General features: G+C 43.0%; 1 protein-coding gene across 1 annotated transcript in view; it reads left to right on the top strand.

Annotated features, from left to right (window-relative positions):
- The window catches only part of gabrb3 (gamma-aminobutyric acid type A receptor subunit beta3), a 370,172-nt gene extending 362,223 nt beyond the window's left edge, over positions 1 to 7,949 (top strand). Inside the window, exon 9 of the mRNA XM_069892543.1 lies at positions 6,982 to 7,949. Within this exon, the coding sequence (XP_069748644.1) occupies positions 6,982 to 7,332 (351 nt within the window). The 3' untranslated portion in view covers positions 7,333 to 7,949. The remainder of the gene's footprint in view (positions 1 to 6,981) is intronic.
- Positions 7,950 to 19,483: the final 11,534 nt, after the last annotated feature.

Below are 19,483 nucleotides of genomic sequence, written 5' to 3'. Positions count from 1 at the left end.
AATTTGCATGACAGTTCTTAATCTAAGATGAAAAGATAATGTCAATTGAGCGCATGTGGTAGGACTAATCAAAGTAGGACAAACACGTTAAATGGTAGACAACTGAGGAGGGCAGTGAAACAAAGGGATTTAGGAGTCATGGTACATAATTCTTTGAAAGTTGAATCACGTGGATAGGGTGAATAGGAGCAAGTCAATTCTATGAAAGTTGCAACACGATAGATTGAAAGAAGGCATTTATAATCAACATTAATCAGCAGAAATTGAATACAGGAGTTGGAAGTTATAGCTGCAAGGATACCTAAAAGAATATTGCATCATAATACACAAATAATGCATAATAAGCATTACAGATAGATCACCAAATTACAGGAAGAGATATAAACAGTTAGAGAGAATGCAGAGGACGGATGTTTACAAGTTGATAGTTGAGGTAAGGCATGCGAGAATTGAGTTACAGGAAAGAGTGAGTAAGCAGAGAACTTTATTCCATGAATGTTGAGCGATTTGATAGAAGCATTCAAAATTATCTCAACCCCCCCCTCTTTCCATTAAATCTCAGGCTTTTAACACTGAGAGTGGGGGAGATTCAAACAAGAGGGCATGGATTGAGACTAAAAGGGGAAAAGTTTAGGGAAACAGAAGGGGGAATTTCTTCACGCAAACGGTATTGGGGTACAGATTATGAACTTCCAGCAGCTGATGTAGAAGCGAGATCATAGTTAATATTCAAGGAAAGGTTGGATAAGGTATTGACCGGAGAGATGTGGAGAGTTATGGGACAAATGCGGGTCAGTGGGACTAAGTGGGAGAAGATGTTTGGCACGGACTAGTAGCGTCAAACTGGCCTGTTTCTGTGCTGTAAATGGTTATATAGAAAACCAGTTCCCACAGCAACAATGTCACCACAGAGCACATGAGAATCATGGTAGGAAATGATACAGAAGAGGGAAATTGATAAGGCTAATGAGGAAAAATAAAGATAAAATAGAGAAAGTCTGGAACCAGGTAAGGGAAGTTGATGAATTTCCTATCACAGTTAGAGCCATGGAGCCATAGAACACTACAGCACAGAAACAGGCCCTTTTGGCCCTTCTAGTCTATGCCAAACTTTTTTTTTTGCCTAGTTCCAGTGACCTGCACCCAGTCCATAGCTCTGCATGGATGGTAAAGGTATGATGTAGCTGGTCAAATTCTTCTTCAATGTTAAAATTGAGCTTGCATTCACCACCTCAGCTGCCAACTCAATCTACACTCCCACCACTCTCTGTGTGAAGATGTTCCCCCTCATATTCCCCCCAAACCTTTCCCCTTTCACTCTTAACCCCTTGTACTCTGATTTGTATCACCTCTACCCTCAGTGGAAGAAAAGCCTATTTACATTTATTCCGTCTATCCCTTCATAATTTTAAAAACCCCTATCAAATTTTCCCTCATTCTTCTATGTTTCATGGAATAAAGTCTTAACTTAGTTAACCTTTCCCTGTAACTCAGTTCCTGAAGTCCGGGCAACAGCCTATTAAATCTCTGCACTCTTTCTACTTTATTGATATCTTTCCTGTAGTTTGGTGACCAGACTGTACACAATACTCCAAATTTGGCCTCATCAATGTCTTATACAATTTTAACATAACATCCCAACTCCTGTTCTCAGTACTTTGATTTTCAACCCTATCCACATATGACACCACTTTCAGGGAATTATATATTTATATTCCCAGGTCCCTCTGTTCTACCGCACTCCTCAGTTCCCTACCATTCATCGTATATGCCTTTGCAACATCTCACACATTCCATCTGCCATTTTTAGCCCATTTTTCCAACTGGTCTAGATCCCTCTGCAAGCTTTTGAAAACCCTCCAATCTTGGTGTCATCTGCAGACTTGCTGATATAATTTACAACATAGTCACCCAGATAATTGATATAGATGACAAACAAAATGATCCCAGCACTGATCTATGAGGCACATCACTAGTCAGAGGCCTCCTGTCTGAGAAGTAATCATCCACCACTACTCTCTGGCTTCTCCCATCCAGGAATTGTCGAATCCAATTCACTACTTCAGAATAAATACCTAGCATCTGAACCTTCCTGACTAACCTCCCATGTGGGACCTTGTCAAAGACCTTATTAAAGACCACTTAGACTACATCCACAGCCTTTTCTTGATCAACTTTCCTGGTAACCCCCTCGAAAAATTCTACTAGCTTTGTTAAACACGATCTACCATGCGCAAAGCCATGTTGACTATCCCTAGTCAGTTTCTGGCTATCCAAATAGTTGTATATCTGATCTCAGACCACCTTCTAATAATGTACCTACTACTGATGTCAGGCTCACCGGCCTATAATTTCCAGGCCTATATTTGGAGTTTTTTTTGAACAATGGAACAACATGAGCTACCCTCCAATCCTCTGGCATTATACCCATAGCTAAGGATATTTTAAATATTTCTGCCAGAGCCCCTGCAATTTCTACACTAGCCTCCCTCAAGGTCCGAGAAAGTATCTTGTCAGGCTCTGTGGAATTATTTACACTTATTTACTTTAAGACAGCAAACACTTCCTCCTCTTTAATCTATAATCTGTATGGATTCCATGACCTCACTGCTTGTTTTCCTCACTTCTCACAACTCTGCCCATCTCCCTAGTGAAAACAGATTAAAAAAAAACATTTATGATCTCTCCCATCTCTTTTGGCCTCTCTGGTCAAGGGGACCAATTCTGTCCTTTACTATCCTTTTGTTCTTAATATACCTATTGAAACCCTCAGGATTTTCCTTCGCATTGTCTGCCAAAGCAACCTCATGTCTTTTTTTTTTTGCCTTCCTGAATTCTTTCTTGAGGTTTTTCTTGCATTTTTTATATGCCTCAAGTACCTCATTTGTTCCATGTTGCCTATACCTGCTATACACCTCTCTGCTTCCAAACCAGATCCACAATATCCCTCGAAAACCAAAGTTCACCATGCCTAATTACTTTGCCTTTAATCCTGACAGGAACATACAAACTCTGTACTCTCAGAATTTAACCTTTGAAGGTCCTCCACTTACCTCACACATCCTTGCTGGAAAACAACTTATCCCAATCCACGCATTCTAGATCCTTTCTCATTGACTTAAAATTGGCCTTTTTTCCAATTTAGAATCTCAACCCAAGGCCCAGACCTATCTTTCTCCATAATTAACTTGGAACTAATGGCATAATGATCACTGGACCCAAAATGTTCCCTTACACATACTTCTGTCACCTGTCCTGACTCGTTCCATAAAAGGAAATCCAGTATGGCACTCTCTCTAGTTGGCACCTCTATATATTGATTTTGAAAACTTTCACAGCCTTTTAACAAACTCTAAGCCATCCAACCCTTTTCAAATAATGGGAGTCCCAGTCAATATGTGGAAAGTTAAAATCCTCTACTATCACAACCTTATGTTTTCTGCAGCTGTCTGCTATCTCTCTACAGATTTTCTCCTCCAATTCTTGCTGACTATTGGGCGGTCTATATTACAACCCTATGAGTGTGATCATACCTTCACAATCCTAAGCTCCACCCATAAAGCCTCACTAGACAAGCCCTCTGGTTTGACCTGCCTGTGCACAGCTGTGATATTTTCTCTGGGGAGCAATGCCACCCCACCCCCCTCCCCCCACCCTGGTTCTATCGCATCTAAAGCAACAGGAACCTGGAACATTGACTTGCCAGTCCTGCCCCTCCTGCAAGAAGTTTTGCTAATTGCCACAATATCATAATTCCATGTGTCAATCCACGCTCAAAGCTCTTCTGCCTTGACTTGCATTGAAATAGATGCACTTAAGAGAATTTCACCATGTACAACCCATTGACTTCTAACTCTGCGTGCAATTTTCACATCATCTTTTTCCTCCTCCTCTCTTCTATCTGCTCTGACACTCTAAATCCCATCCCCCTGCAAATCTAGTTAAACCCACCGGAGCAGCACTAGCAAACCTTCCCATAAGGATATTAATCTCCCTCCAGTTCAGATGACAACCTTCCTGTCGGAAGAAGTCCAACCTTCCCTAGGGACGAATGATTTAGAAACCTGAAGCCCTCCCTCCTCCACCATGTCTTTAGCCATGTGTTAAGCTTCATTATCTTCCTTTTTCTAACCTCACTATCACGTGGCATGCAATCCTGTGACACAATCCTAGAGGTCCTAGTGCCTAACTCCCTGAACTCTCCTTGCAGGGCCTCCTCACCTTTCCAATCCATATCATTAGTCCCTATATGGACCACAACATCTAGCTGCTCACCCTCCCTCCTGAGAATGCCGTGAACTCATTCTGAGATATCTCGGACTCTGGCACCAGGGAGGCAACATACCATCTAGGATACTCGATCACAGAACCTCTTATCTGTCCTCCTATCAATGGAATCCCCTCTCACTACAGCTCACTTCTTATCCTCCCTTCCCTTTTTAGCTTCAGGACCAGACTCTGTAACTGAGACCTGATCACCAAAGCTTATCCCTGGTAAGTCCCCCCACCCCCCATCCCCTGTCAGTATCAAAAATGGTATACTTGTTATTGCCATGCACTGCCTGCCTGTTCCATTTCATACTTCCAACTGTCACCCATTTACCCTCCTCCTACCTCCTAGGTATGATATTATCCCTGTAACCCTGTCTATCACCCCTCAGTCTCCTGAATGATCCGGAGTTCATCCAACACCAGCTCCAACTGATTAATTCAGCTTATCTTCTCCATGATGCTCAGGAGAGCAAGACAGTTGCTAAAAGTGTCTAAAATGATAAACCAGTTGTCAACTATTGGATGGGGTGAAATAGCCTTTGAAGAGATTTGCAAAGTCAAAAAGAAATTGACCTTTAGAATTATTTGTTGGTCCAAATTGGAAATCCAAATTACTGATAAGGGAGATCAATTGGCCAATCTTGTACTTACTTCTATCAAAACCTTTGATACTCTTCCAAATACCCCTCCCACAGTCTGTTCTCCCTCCTCCCATCTGGGAACAGTTACCAAAGTGTTCAGGCCCTCACGACCAGATTACGAGACAGCTTTTTCCCCAACCTGTGAGGCTTCTGAACTCCGGGAACATAGGGCTACCATATGTGACATGATATTTAATAAGTAATATGTTATTTATAAAAATTGTTTCTGAGGTTATTTATCCCTGTAAATAACCAGCTCCATGGTCCGGAGAAACACTATCTCGCTTTCACTGTACACTGAAAGGTTTATGGTATGAATGGCAAATAAACACGACTTGACTTGACTTGATAAACAATTTACCACATTATCATCCAGATCATTGATGTAGATGACAAACAGAAATAGTGGCACACCACTAATCACAGCCCTCCAGTCTGAGAAGCAATCATCCACCATGACACTCTGGCTTCTCCCGTCCAGCCATTCACACATCCAGTTTACTATTTAACCATGAATACCTAGCGTCTGAACCTTTCTGACTGGCCTCCCGTGTTAAAGGTCTTACTAAAGTTCATGTAGACAACATCCACATCCTTTCCTTCATCAACTTTGGTAACTTCCTCAAAAAACTCTACTAGATTGGTTAAACATGACCTATTGTGCTCAAAGCCATGTTAACTATCCCTTGTCAGTTCCTGGCTATCCAAATAATTGTATATCCGATCTCTTAGAATGCCTTCTAATAATATACCTTCTACTGATGTCAAGCTCATTGGCCTATAATTTCCAGGGTTCCCTTTGGAGCCTTTATTATACAATGGAACAACATAAGCTACCCTCCAATTTCCTTCCAACACATCTGTTTCTAAGGGCATTTAAATATTTCTGCCAGAGCCACTGTAATTTCTACATTAGCATCTCTCAAGGTCAGAGGGAATATCCTGTCAGGGTCTGGGGATTTATCCACCCTTATTTGCTTTAAGACAGAAATCTCTATCTCATCTTTCATCTTTATAGGTTCCATGACCTCAGGGCCTGTTTTCCTTACTTCCCATGACTCTGCCCATCTCCCTAGTGAATACTGATTAAACAAAAAACATTTACGATCTCTCCCATCTTTTTTGGCACCAATCAAATAGGACCACTCTGATCTTCAAGGGGACCAATTTTGTCCCTCAATATCCTTTTACTCTTAATATATCTGTAGAAACCCTTAGGATTTTCCTTCACATTGTCTGCCAATGTAACCTCTTGTCTTCTTTTAGCCTTCCTGATTTCTTTCTTGAGATTTTTCTTACATTTTGGATACTCTTCGAGTACCTCATTTGTTTCTTTATTAAAAAGGTTTGGAGCCATTATTTGAAAATTATTGGTGTTAAAATTTGATCTCTCAGTCCGCTCCGATAGGTGCCATCATTCCTGCAGCCAAAAAATTTAAATGTGATTGTATTAGATGATAATCTCCTTTTTCTCACTTTGTAGGTGGGGAAGGGAGGAGGGAGGGTATTAGTAAGGGAGGTTTGGGGGGGTTGGTAAATAACTCATCACACTATGTTTCTCTTAATATGTATTAATTAATGTTATGTGATTTTAAATAAAATATCTTTTTTGAAAGTACCTAATTTGCTCCATGAAGTCTGTACCTGCTATACATCTTTCTCTCCTTCCGAACCAGATCCCCAATATCCCTCAAAAACCAAGGTTCCCGATGCTTGTTAACTTTGCATTTAATTCTGACAGAAACATACAAACACTGTACTCCCTAAATTTTACCTGTGAATGGTTGGAGATTGAGTATGCAAAAGGCTGAGCAATATATTGAAGTACAAGTGTATCATGAGAAATAGTAAAATGACGCCAAGCCAAAGGTTCAGCCATAATCAATTTTGAATGGGGGTCAATTCATGAGGTCAATATCCTATCCTTACTTTTGTAACTTATTTTCTGCTGTCATGCATTTTCTATTTTGTTGTTTCACTGTGCTATGTCGACCAAATATTTCTGGAAGAGTTATATATCTACATTCAGGAAACACAACTTCATGTGTATTTGTATTTCTATATACAGGTGGATGCCCATGGAAATATCTTGCTCTCAACCCTGGAGATCCACAATGAAGTCACAGCTACCGAGGTCACAACAAGTGTGACCGAACCCAGGAATTCAGTGATGTCCTTTGACAACTCAGGAATTCAATACAGGAAACAAAGCACAGCCCGTGTAGGACTGGGCCGTGGCACGCCCGATAGAAATGCTGCCCAGGCCAAGAAGAACCGGTTGCGACGAAGATCCTCCCAGCTAAAAATCAAAATCCCAAATCTGACTGACGTTAATGCCATAGACAGGTGGTCAAGGATAGTATTTCCAGTCATTTTCTCTCTCTTCAACTTGATCTACTGGCTCTACTATGTAAACTGATGCCGAGGTACTTATCTACAAAGTTCTGAGGAGTCCATTTAGTGTTACAGGATGAATCGACTATCCAGTCATTATAAGAATGCAGGAAGCGGCTCACAGCTATGGGAATCATTTTGCAGTAGAACAAAAGTTGTGATCACGCAAAGGGGAAATAAAATATTTAAAAAAAACTATAAGGAATATGATATCCTCAGAGAGATAAAGAAAGAGAATGACATTTATAGCCTTGAAACAGCTCATCATACTTTGCATGACATCATGTCACCTAAACCATGAGTTATCTGCCATATACACGAGGAATTGTAAAAAAATAGTAATTGTTTGGACCTTGCAAGAGTTGCTTTTTTCTTGAAGCTGTCTTTTTCAGCTTTTTCTAAACACAATGATCCCGGCTGGTTACTATACAGTATTTATTTAACTCCCACGATGTTCTGCAACATTATATTTCAATATGGAACCTTTCAGTATCCTTCTCAGTACATGGCACAGGATGATGGCAGTATTAATTTGTCAGTGAATGACTTTAAGTGATTTAATCATTTTACACTCTGTATAGTTATCATGGATAATTTGTTCATGGGCAGAATTCTTGGGATTAGTTGCTATTCATGATTAGGCACGATGTAAATATACTAGTTTTAAAAACCTTTCATTTTATTTCCATTTTCCAAAATGAGTATGGTAAATTCTGTAGTTTACTCAGTGGTAACTTCATGAACATTCCTGCATACTGTTTGAATTCTTTGATGTTCCATTTAAAAAAAAATAAAATGTAAAAAAAAGAATAAAGTTGGTAATAAATGGTTTTATACAGCAGTAGCGTAAAGCTACGAAGGAGTCAAGTAGCTAAAATGGGAGGTTTTGCCAAGAACCTCGTATCACAACTTTCTGAATCAGTGTCTATTTTAGGATTATCATCTTCCAGTCTGATGTTTGCAGGACGATAACCCTCCTTGATCAAAGTACATCTAGGAATGTGACTGATCAGATGATGGGTATCACTTGGAATACATTGGCATATACATTCTTGGCATGCAATGAAGATTTCCTCAATGACATCGAACAGAATCGTGTCAAATTTGCGACACATTGACAAGTCATTCAGCCCATCTGCTCAGTCTCGTGCTTATCATCGAAACGATTCTCCTCCCACCATAAAGAAAATGCTGCACTGGCTGGAAATCGGGAATAAAGGCAGAAAATGCTGGAAATATTCAGCAGGTCAGTGTCTGCACAAAGTGAAACAAAGCTAACATTTTGAGTCAGTTACCTTCCATCAGGACAAGAAAAAAGTTGAAGTTACAAGTTTTAAGTAGCAGAGAAAGGGGGAAAGAGGGAGAGAATAAAATGGAAAATTGCTTAAAGGGTGGCAACTAGGGGAGATTTAATTTTTTGATTTAATTTTAATATATTTTTTTAAATTAGAGCACGGTGACAGGCCATTTGGGCCTACAAGTCTGTGCTGCCCAATTACACCCAATTAACCTACAAACCCCTAGGTTAAGAAGGCTTAAAGGATGCTGGCCTTCTTTAGTTGGTAGACCACACTTGGAATATTGTGTTCAGGTCACCTCATTACAGGAAGGATTTTGAAGCTATGGAGAGGGTGCAGTGGAGATTCACCAGGTTGTTGCCTGGATTGGAAAATGTATCTTATGAGGCAAGGAAATCCATGCTGACACAGGGAGAACCTACAAACTCATTGACGACAGCATGGGATTCGAACCCCAGTCGCGATCGCTGGCACAGTAAAGGTGATGCACTAACAGCTACACCAACTGTGCCGCCCCATTAACTGAAAATAAATGATGATAATCTCACATATTTATTCATTTCCTCCTATTTGCACCTCTTTCCCAACTAACATTTGACTAACGCCCATTACCACCCTCCATCACTGAACTCCATCTGTCTGTCACTCCTACCATCCCTCTTTGCACAACTTGCCTTTTTATTTGCATCTTGAAGTTTTGTTTGCATCTCACTTTTCCACCTGTGGTTGAAGGTCATCAACCTTCATCTCATTCTATTAAATACCCTTCAATTTCTGTGCCCCTCGCATCACTTTCCAGACTCTCTTTTGGATGTTAGTGTTCATAACAAGGTTGGAAGTATTAGGTCAGGTTGCCTCTTTCAGTCTTGTTGGTTTTAGAAACTGCTTTTATAAATTTTTCTCCCGCTGATACCACACAATCCTGTTTGAGTTGCTCCAGCAGATTATGTTCAACTTGTGCCAGAAAGTGGCCAGTTGAATTTCCAGGGTGAAGCAACATTATGAACAAATGACGCCTACTGGGTTCACTCATTTTTAAGTGTATCATGCTGAACTGATCAGTGCTGTAGATCACATTTCTAGACTATTATAAACCTGTCTATGCACACCAAATGTAACATGGAGGCTGGGAATCTGTGCTGCAATGAAAGGATTTAGCAATACCTGATTGCTTAGATATTCTTTCAAAGGGCAATTGCACTATTTTTTCTATAATATGGAGTTTATATATTTTCAATCTGTTGCTCAGGTTAATACTTCATTCACAGTGGTCATCACAACACAAGTTGTTTAACAACTGACTTTTTGTATCATTTAACATTTTTGCAAGTTTCCGGACAAAATTCTTCCTGACTTCATGGAGTGAAAGGAGAAAATCTGCAGAGGCTGGGGCCAAGTGCAACACACAATTGACTTGGCGTTGTTCTTGGATTCATGCATCTCATATAGCAGCCCCACAAGGCCTGATTTACAAGTTGGAACTTCCTCGGAGCAACTCCCATTTCACTGTCAGTGTTCCAGTGGAAGCTGAGCAGGTAACGTGAGGAGCATTGCCATGCCGGGAACAGACATGAGATTATGTTCTGCCTTCAGAGTAAGGAGCATTATTTCGTCTGAAAAATCTGAAAGCTTTTAAAAGATATAGCATGGAAAGGTGTCCTTAAGGCCAGAAAATGCACACCGACCATCTAGCATCTGGTTTTTACTCTCATTTTAATGAGAGAACCATAGAATAGTACAGCACAGAAACAGATCCTTCAGCCCCTTTTGTCTGCGCCGAACTATTATTTTGCCTTGTCCCACTGTCCTGCACCCAGCCCATAGCCTTCTATACCCCTCCCATCCATGTACCCATCCACATTTTTCTTATTTGTTAAAATTGTGCCCGCATTCACCAATTCAGCTGGCAGCTCCTTCTACACTCCCACTGTTATTCTTCATACTTCGTAGTCGAAGATGACCATGACTTCAAAAACAAATGGGTGATTGGTGGCTGTGGGTCCGGAAGTGACTCCCACTACTGTCTGTGTGAAGAAGTTCCCCCTAAGGTTCCCCCTAAATTTTTCTCCTCTCACTCTTAACCTATGTCCTCTGGTTTGTATCTCACATCTGTGAAAAAAGCCTAGTTGCATTTACTCTATCTTCACTATTCCCATCATAATTTTGCACACCTCTATCAAATCTTCCCTCATTCTTCAACTCTCCAGGGAATAAAGTACTAACTTGTTTAACCTTTTCCTGTAATTCAGTTCTTCAAGTCCTGGCAACATCCTGGTAAATTTTCTCTGTATACTTTTAATATTATTGATGTCTTTCCCCATATTCCCTCATCTTCACACCCCTCCACCATCCCCAACATTCCAATGCCCATTTACACATTAGGGGTAACATAAAGAGGTGATTTAACTGACTGAACTGCGTATTTGTAGGATGTAGCAGACCGATGCATTTGGAGAAAAGGTCACAGAGAAAACATGCAAGCACTACAGGGGTAGCGCTGGAGGTCAGATTGAACCTGGATCACTAAGCTGGGATGCAGAAGCTCTTCCAGTAGAGTCACTTTGGGAAATCAAGGACACAATTATGCCTTGAAAAGCACTTCCTCCTGGAGAATGAGATTGATTGCAGGTTCAAGTTGACCTTTAAGGCCTTCAGGTTCATTACCTTTACTAGGAATGTCCTTGGTCCAGTTAGGAGGCAATTACTGATGCTGAGATTTATGTCTGCAAGCTCAGCAGGTCATGTAGCATCCAGGGAAAGCAAAGAGTAGTTGATGTTTCAGGACTGAGCTCTTCCTCAGGAGTTCCCAAAATCAGGCCGGCATCCAAATGTGGAGGTAGGGGGAGGGGAAGAGGAAGGAACACAGGCTAGTAGGTGATAGATCGATATATAGATTAGAGGACAGTGCAGGCCTTTCAGCCCACAATGTTACGCAAGCCTATCTAAACCTATTCAAAAATCTTCTCTATCTCATAACCCTCTAGGTTTTTTTCCCACAAGATTCTTTTAAATGTCCCTATTGCACCAGCCTCCACCACCACCCCGACAACAAATTATAGGCTCCCACTACTCTCCATGTAAAATAATTATCCCTGATGTCTCCTCTAAACTTTCCTCCCCATACATTCTACAGACATCCTCTGATGTTTTCTACTCTCACCTCGGGGGAAATTATGCTGGCTTTTTACCTTATCTATGCCTCTCATAATCTTGTTGATCTCTTTTAAGTAATCGATCATTTTCTTTGCCCCAAAGAGAAAAGCCCTAGCTTTGCTAACCTTGCCCTATAAGATACATTTGGTGAATCTCCTCTGGACCCTCTCCATAGCATCAAAATCTTTCCTGTAATGAGGTGACCTGAACACAATATTCCAAGTGTGGTCTACCAACCAAATGAAGGCCAGCATACATTAACTACCCTATCAACCCATGTGGCAACCTAGAGGGATATATGAATTTGGACCTGCAAGGACCCTCTGTTTTTCCACACTGTTAAGAATCCTGCCATAAACCATGCACTCAAATTTGACCTTTCAAAGTGCATCACTTCACACTTGTCTAGATTGAACTCCATCTGCCAGTTTTGCGCCAAACTCTGCATTCTATGTATATCCTATTGTAACCTACGACGACTTTCTACACTCCCACAACACGTTCAACCTTCGTGTCATCTACAGGTGGGGCAGAGGGATGGAAAAGGTATTCTCTGATAGGAGACAGGAAGGAAATGGGGTGGGGAGTCAAGAGTGATAAGGAAAAGGCAGTAAATAGAGGGGATGGGTTTACTATAAATTGGAGGTCAATATTAATAGTGTCCGGTTGGAGAGACTATCGAGATGGTATCTAAGCTAGTGTTCCTCCAATTTACATGTGGCCTCAACCTAGCAGTTTATGAGGTCAAATGGGATTTGGAATTGAATTGGCTGGTCACTGGGAGGATCTTGTTTTTGTTGCAGATTGTTCTTCCACTTGCAGGTCAACGTATTGGCCTCATTTGTCCCATAGAGAAACACAAATGTTGCAGGTTTTTGAATCTTGAGTAAACAAATAGAAGTTAGAGAACTCAGTGGGCCAGGCAGCATCCATGGGTAGAAATGATTTTGGGTCAGAACCTTTTATTGAGACCAGAGTAGGAAAGAGTGGTATCAGGAATACTCCAGGGTGGTTGTGGTGGGGGAGGGGGTGGGGTGGTGAGAGAAAAAGGGGGTGGGGGTGGGAAAAGAATTTAAAATGGGGCAAAGACGTGCTAGTTATTGTAAGACGAGAGAGGTGCAGAGACAAATGTCCTATATCAGTGGTTTTTAAACTTATTTTTTCCACTTACATACCACTATAAGTAATCCCTATGCCATAAATGCTCTATGATTAGTAAGGAATTACTTAAGGTGGTATATGAGTGGAACGAGAGAGTTTGAAAACCACTGTTTTAATGGTACCTCATTGACTCGTCATGTGCACGGTTTCAGAACTCCAAAGGAAATGGGCCAATGACAATTTTTCTCAAGCAAAATATTTCACTAACAATTAGGTCTAAAGCAATGGTTCTAAACCATTTATCCCCCCCACTCACATACCACCTTAAGCAATCCCTTACTAATCACAGAGCACCTGTGGCATAGGGAATACTTAGGGGTGATATGTGAGTGGAAAGAAAAAGTTTGGAAACCACTGCTCAATACAAAGAGGCATAATTAATTTGCATCTGGAAAGCCAAAAGCACCCCCCCACCCCCACCCCCCCCCCCCTCCCCGATAAGAGTGAACAGGATTCTGATGGATCTAATTGAGTCTTTTGGTCAAAAAAGTTCCAACTACTTAAATGCTGCCAACTCTCTCACAGAAAACAAAGCCATGTCCATAGCTTTGTATGCTGTTGAAGTTATCAAGCTTTGGAATAATTTTTTAAAATCTCCAATCTTCCTGATAAGTATTATCATTAAAATGAAAATTTACAAATGATTCTTTATCAAAATATTTTTGTTTATGTAATTAAATTAGATCATTCTAAAACAATTAGAAATTATAGTTGCATTGATACAAATATTTAAGAAAGAATATCAGTAAAATCTTTGTTGAACGTCACAGGCTTTTGGATCTCACTCATAACAGGCCTTATTGGCTCAGGATTCAAGTGCAGTTCCCCGCACAAAAGGTATGTACTCTTGCAACTGCCCCTGTATGATAGAATTGCCAAGCCAGGTCCGGTCAACTGAAGCTCAAAGAAACCAGCAGGAAGCAATGATATCCTATTGTAACCTAGTCTTTTAAAAATATGTACCAGACTAACAACTGTGCATTCTCAGCAACTTCTGAAATAGAGATGAATTTTCAAACCAATCTGCAAAATAAAAACCTCCTTTACTTTGCACAAGTAACAGGAGCAACGGAGGTGCAATTTAAAATCCATATTTAGTCAATGGTCTGTCGTTGAGCTCCTTTGTTGTGAAGATTTGCATTGAAATTGGATTATTTATTTTAATTCAAGTTACATCACCAGCAATTGATCACTGTTGGAGTCTGTCATTGCCATTCTTCAACATGAGCACCAGAAATATGCCGATGAAATTCAAAGAAGCCATTATGAGGCTGAAAAACAAGAATAAAACAGTAGGAAAGATCAACCAAACATTTGGATGACCAAAATCAATAGTTTGGAACATCATTAAGAAGAAAGAGCAAAGAATTCTCATCATAATCAAGAAAATCCTTAAACTTATGTCCGACAGATCAGAAACATTCATCAGGAAGTAGGTGTGGATATGGCAATGCTACTGTCCACAGAAAACTTCATGAACAGAAATACAGAGGCTACATTTGCAAGATTATGGTTCTCTAAAATGAAGGGACTATGAATTAAAAAGTTCTACATGGTCAAAACAATGTGAAAACAAATAAGCTTGAATAAAATCTGGAAAGTGCACTTTAATTATATGTATTTTTTTAATACCAATTTTAAACTGTGAAACACGGGAAAATAAAAGAAAAATGTGTCTTTGTCCCAAACGTTGTATACATTTCTGTTCCTGGAACCCATATATTTGTGGTGGTACACCACCGGCCTACTGCAAGGGGCAACCTCTGTACCTGAAGGAGTGTAAGGGGACAGGACAACACCTGCCGGCCTAAATGGATCAAGCCCCACCCAGTCGGGTGTCATTCAGCCTCCGGGATATAAGCCTGCGTCAGTCTCCTGAGTCCTTACTCAGACTTGCTGTAGCAACAGCCAGGCTGGCTCTGTGGAAGTGTTTATGGATTAAAGCCTGTTCTACAGTCTTTATCTTTGTGTGTGTCTGATTCAGGCTAACAGTGCACCACAATTTAATCCACAAAATTTTCCCACAGTGGCCATGGAAAAACTCCTGTAGCAGGGAGCCTCGGGGTCGACTCACGCCACCTGGAAGCCCAGACTCACTTCAAGATCTGGCAGCACGCGGTTGAGGCAATCATCGAGGCACATGAGGGCGACATCCTGGACTCCGATCGAAAGAGGTTGGTCCTACTCCGGTCAAAGCTGGGTCTCCATGCCTTCCAGGTAACCAAAGGTGGCTCCGTGTACAAGAGCGTAATGGACACTCTCGAGAACTTGTACAAGCCCCCCATGAATGTGGTCTGTGCAAGGTACCTCCTCAACACCCGAGCCCAACAACTCAGGGAGACAACTGAGTCTTACCTGGGACACTTGCGAGAGTTGGCCCGACCGTGTCTGGCTGAACCTGGGGTAGGTGTAGAAGAGGTCGAGAGGCTGATCCGGGACACCTTTGTCCGAGGGCTATGCTCGAGGGCCATCTGGCAGAAGCAGCTGGAAGACGATATCTATGCCCTAACCAGGACTGTGGAAGTGGTCCAAATCCTGGAAGCAGCAGACCTGCATGTTAAAGCCTTCGATTCCAGGTTCCCCCAGGCTCCCTAATGGCCCTCTCACACTGCAGCTGCAGCCGCAGGCCGAGCTGGGGATGCGAACGTCACTGTGGCAGGCATCCGGCGCCCCTGTAAGTATGTGGGTCCTGGTGTGGGTCAGATCGACGATCGCACCAAAACTGCCCAGCTAGGAACCAGTATTGTTCCCGATGTGGCAAGAAAGGCCACTTTGCAAAAGTGTGCCTCTCTAAACCTGCTGGCAGTTCAGCGGCCCTCTATGACCTACCCACCTCCCCCACGGACCCCCCCATGTGCACGTGCTGGGCGGCACCATTGTCCCTACAACGATTTTCCCCTTCCCCGACTTCGACCACGCATCATCCGGCCCCACCAGCGACCGTCGCTGCATGTGCCCCGAGCATCTGCACCAACCCCCACCCTCGCCAGCGCTGCTCACTGAGAACTACAGCGACGTCACTTATGGCTCACGGCGTGATGTCACTTCCAGCTGACATAAAGATGTCATTGCCACCAGGCGTGATGACGTAATTTCCTCGGCGCAGCGGATATGACTGGGGAAGGAGGCCAGTCACGCAGTAGCCCCCCATGTGATGCTGCCATTTTGAGCCAGGCAGCGCCTGACACGGAGGGCCCCCGATGATATTGAGAATGATGTGGTCAACACGGGCGATGACCAGGCCGCCCTACCGACGCTTCCCATGCCTCCGGAGGCCATCGGCTGCCGCATGCTGCACCTCACGACCGATGTCGACATGGTCAACATGGGCAATGACCAGGCTAGCCTATCGATGCTCCCCATCCCTCCAGATAGCGACGACTCCATCTCTGAGATGGTCCTGGCTGCCACCATGCTGACCAGGGACATCCCCCATGATCTCTGGCGCTCAATGATGGACGTGCAAGTCAATGAGCAGGTAACAAAGTGCCTGTTGGACAGTGGCAGCACCGAGAGCTTCATTCACCCGAGCGTGGCACACTCCCTAAGGTTAAAGGTCCACCCAACCACTTGCTCGATCACCCTCGCTGCCAAGGTTAAGACTGTTGGTACCCTCGGGCACTGCTCGGTCGATATAATAGTAGGAGGGGAGACCTACACGGGATTCAAGCTCCTGGTCATGCCCAAACTCTGCGTACCACTCTTCCTGGGCCTGGATTTCCAGTGCCACCTGCAGAGTGTCAACCTTGCCTTTGGGGGGGCTCCAACCTCCACTCACATTGCGCAGCACGCCAACCTACCAGCCCCGGCCAACTTGCGGCCTCTCCACACTGCGCATTACCCCACTGGCGCTCTTTCCACATCTTGCGCTAGGCTGCAAGCCGATCGCCGCCAGAAATAGGCACTATTGCGCTGCAGACTGGGACTTCATCAAGGTGGAGGTGCGGCAACTCCTGGCAGAAAGCGTTATAGAACCCAGTAACTGCCTTAGGAGATGAACCTGCACCCCCACCCATCCAATACGACCCGCTTACGTCGTCCCCGGCCCCATAGCCACCTCTCCGCGCGGCACCACACCAGCCACACCCACCCCTGTTGCCAGCCCTCCACTTCCCCTCTGACCAGTGACCAGGAGCCAGTCCTACGACGGTTACAGAGACCCTGGCGGCCGCCAAATCGTCTCAACCTATATGTACATAGTGGGTGCGATTCCTTGTTACTGCCCCCAACCCCAGGACAATTTTAAAGAAGGGAGTGAATGTGATGGTACACCACCGGCCTACTGCAGGGGGCAACCTCTGTACCTGCAGGAGTGTAAGGGGACAGGACAACACCTGGCCGGCTGCCAATCAGTCGGCCTGAATGGATCAAGCCCCACCCGGTCGGGTGTCAATCACCCTCCGGGATATAAACCTGCGCCCGCCTCCTGAGGCCTCACTCAGAGTTGCTGCAGCCACAGCCAGCCTGGCTCTGTGGAAGTCTTTGTGGATTAAAGCCTGTTCTACAGTCTTTATCTTTGTGTGTGTCTGATTCTGGCTAACAGTGCACCACAATATTTTAAAAATCTTTTCTATTTAAAACCTTTTCTATTATTGCCCTCAACACTGGAGACCCAGAAAGTTATGTGCTCAACTCCCTGCTGGACTCACTCTACACTCATGCCCCCCCCCCCCCCCCCCCCCCCCCCCCCCCCCCCCCCCCCCCCATAAGTAGAATTTCTAACAATGATGAGTCAGAATACAGAATAGAGGTACAGGTACTTGTGGTGTGGTGCTAAAGCAACAATGACTATCTCAAAAAACACACAAATGCTGGAGAAACTCGACAGGTAAAACAGTGTGTTTACGTAGCAAAGGTCAAAGATTCATCGCACAAGCAGCCAACATATTAAAAAGACTCATCCATCACACCTTGATAAAGGGCTCAAGCTCGAAACATTGGTGATGTATCTTTACCTTTGCTACATAAAGGCACTGTTTAACCTGCTGAGTTTCTCCAGCATTTGTGTGTTTTTCACTTAATCACAGTGTCAACAGAATCCTGTGTTTTTCCTCTAACTACTACCTCAAGGTCAGCAAGACAAAGGAGCTGGTTAAAGACTTATGGAAAATGGGTCAGCTCTCTCTCCACTCCGCATCATCCATGATGAGGTGGAGATAATAGATAGCTTTAGGTTCCCTGGAGAAATATCTCCATTAACTTTTCTTGGTCCATCCACGGGAACTCAGTGGGCAAGAAAATGTGAACTGATGCATACCACTGTGTGGTATGGGAACTGCTCTGCCCAAGACAACCAGAAATTGCTGAGAGTTATGAATACAGCTCAATCCATCCTCCTTCAACTTCATCCATAACTCCCACTGAGGTAGAAAAGCAGCCAACATATTAAAAGACTCATCCCATCCGGGCCACATTCTCTTCACCTCCATTTCCATCGGGAAGAAGATTTATCAGTGTGAGATCGCACACCTCCAGATTCGAGGGCAGTTTCCTTCCCACCGTTATTAGACTCTTGAATGAACCTCACTAATGTTTTTCTGCCTTTGCTTTGTCCCATTTGATCTCTTGATCCCTCCCTAGTTTTGCACTTCCGTTCTGTGTCATTCCTGTATTCTATATTTGAGATTCCTAACTGGACTGCTCACAAAACAAACTTTATAATTCCATCCTGGTACATGTGACAGTAAACTTGAACTTTAGCCGGTGACTAAATGGTTAAAGGAAATCTGGTGAACCTTTCTGCTTAAAAGGAGAGCTTGGTTAGGCATGGGTTTTCTCTGAAACAATGGACACTGACAGTAGATTTAAATGAGATGCATAATTTATGGAAGGCTCAAACCAGGGAGATATAAAGAACACTTGTCCCTTAGCTGAGAGCTCAGTAACTAAAAATAATTAACAGAAGATTCTAAGAGATTTGATGACCACTAGAGATGCAGGCCATCTGGAACAAACTGCTGAAAGGATAGTGAGGGATGAAAAGCTCATATTCCAAAAATAGATTTTATTCACAATGAATTATCTAATTATTTCATTATTTATAAAAAGGAAGACCGTTCAAAGTCCCTTTGCGCCCTTAGAGTCATGTCCGTACATTCCCATCATTTCACGTGGTAACATATGCTCTCTGATTACACCATTGTCACCACTGGTTATTCCCCACCCCCTCCCCCCCCCCACCCCCGTTGTATTTTTGAGGGTTTCCCTTCGGTCTCAATGCTCTTTGGCAGATGGACTCCAGACTATGGTTCATCCCCACAATTTTATGTCTCCGTGTAAGATTCAATGCCTTTACAAAACAAAGCTCAAAGTGGAAGTAACCTAAGCTGCATTGATCATTAACACAGATATGATCAAATGATGGGTGCCCAATACTGTAACTTCTTCTAATTTCCATCATAACCCTTTGCCAGCCATGTTAATACATGGTGGTCTGCATTCATTGGTAACATAGAATCGTTTCTATCCCATTTCCGTCTGAATTCGGCTTTCCAAAAATTCCTGGGCAACTTAATTCACCTGTCTTAGAAGCTCACAGGAACATTTAAGATCTGTTTAGCCTAT

Source organism: Narcine bancroftii, chromosome 7 (assembly GCF_036971445.1).
Source record: "Narcine bancroftii isolate sNarBan1 chromosome 7, sNarBan1.hap1, whole genome shotgun sequence".
Lineage (NCBI taxonomy): Eukaryota > Metazoa > Chordata > Chondrichthyes > Torpediniformes > Narcinidae > Narcine > Narcine bancroftii.
Note: the sequence above shows the minus strand (reverse complement) of the source record. Positions and strands in the feature narration are given on the sequence as shown.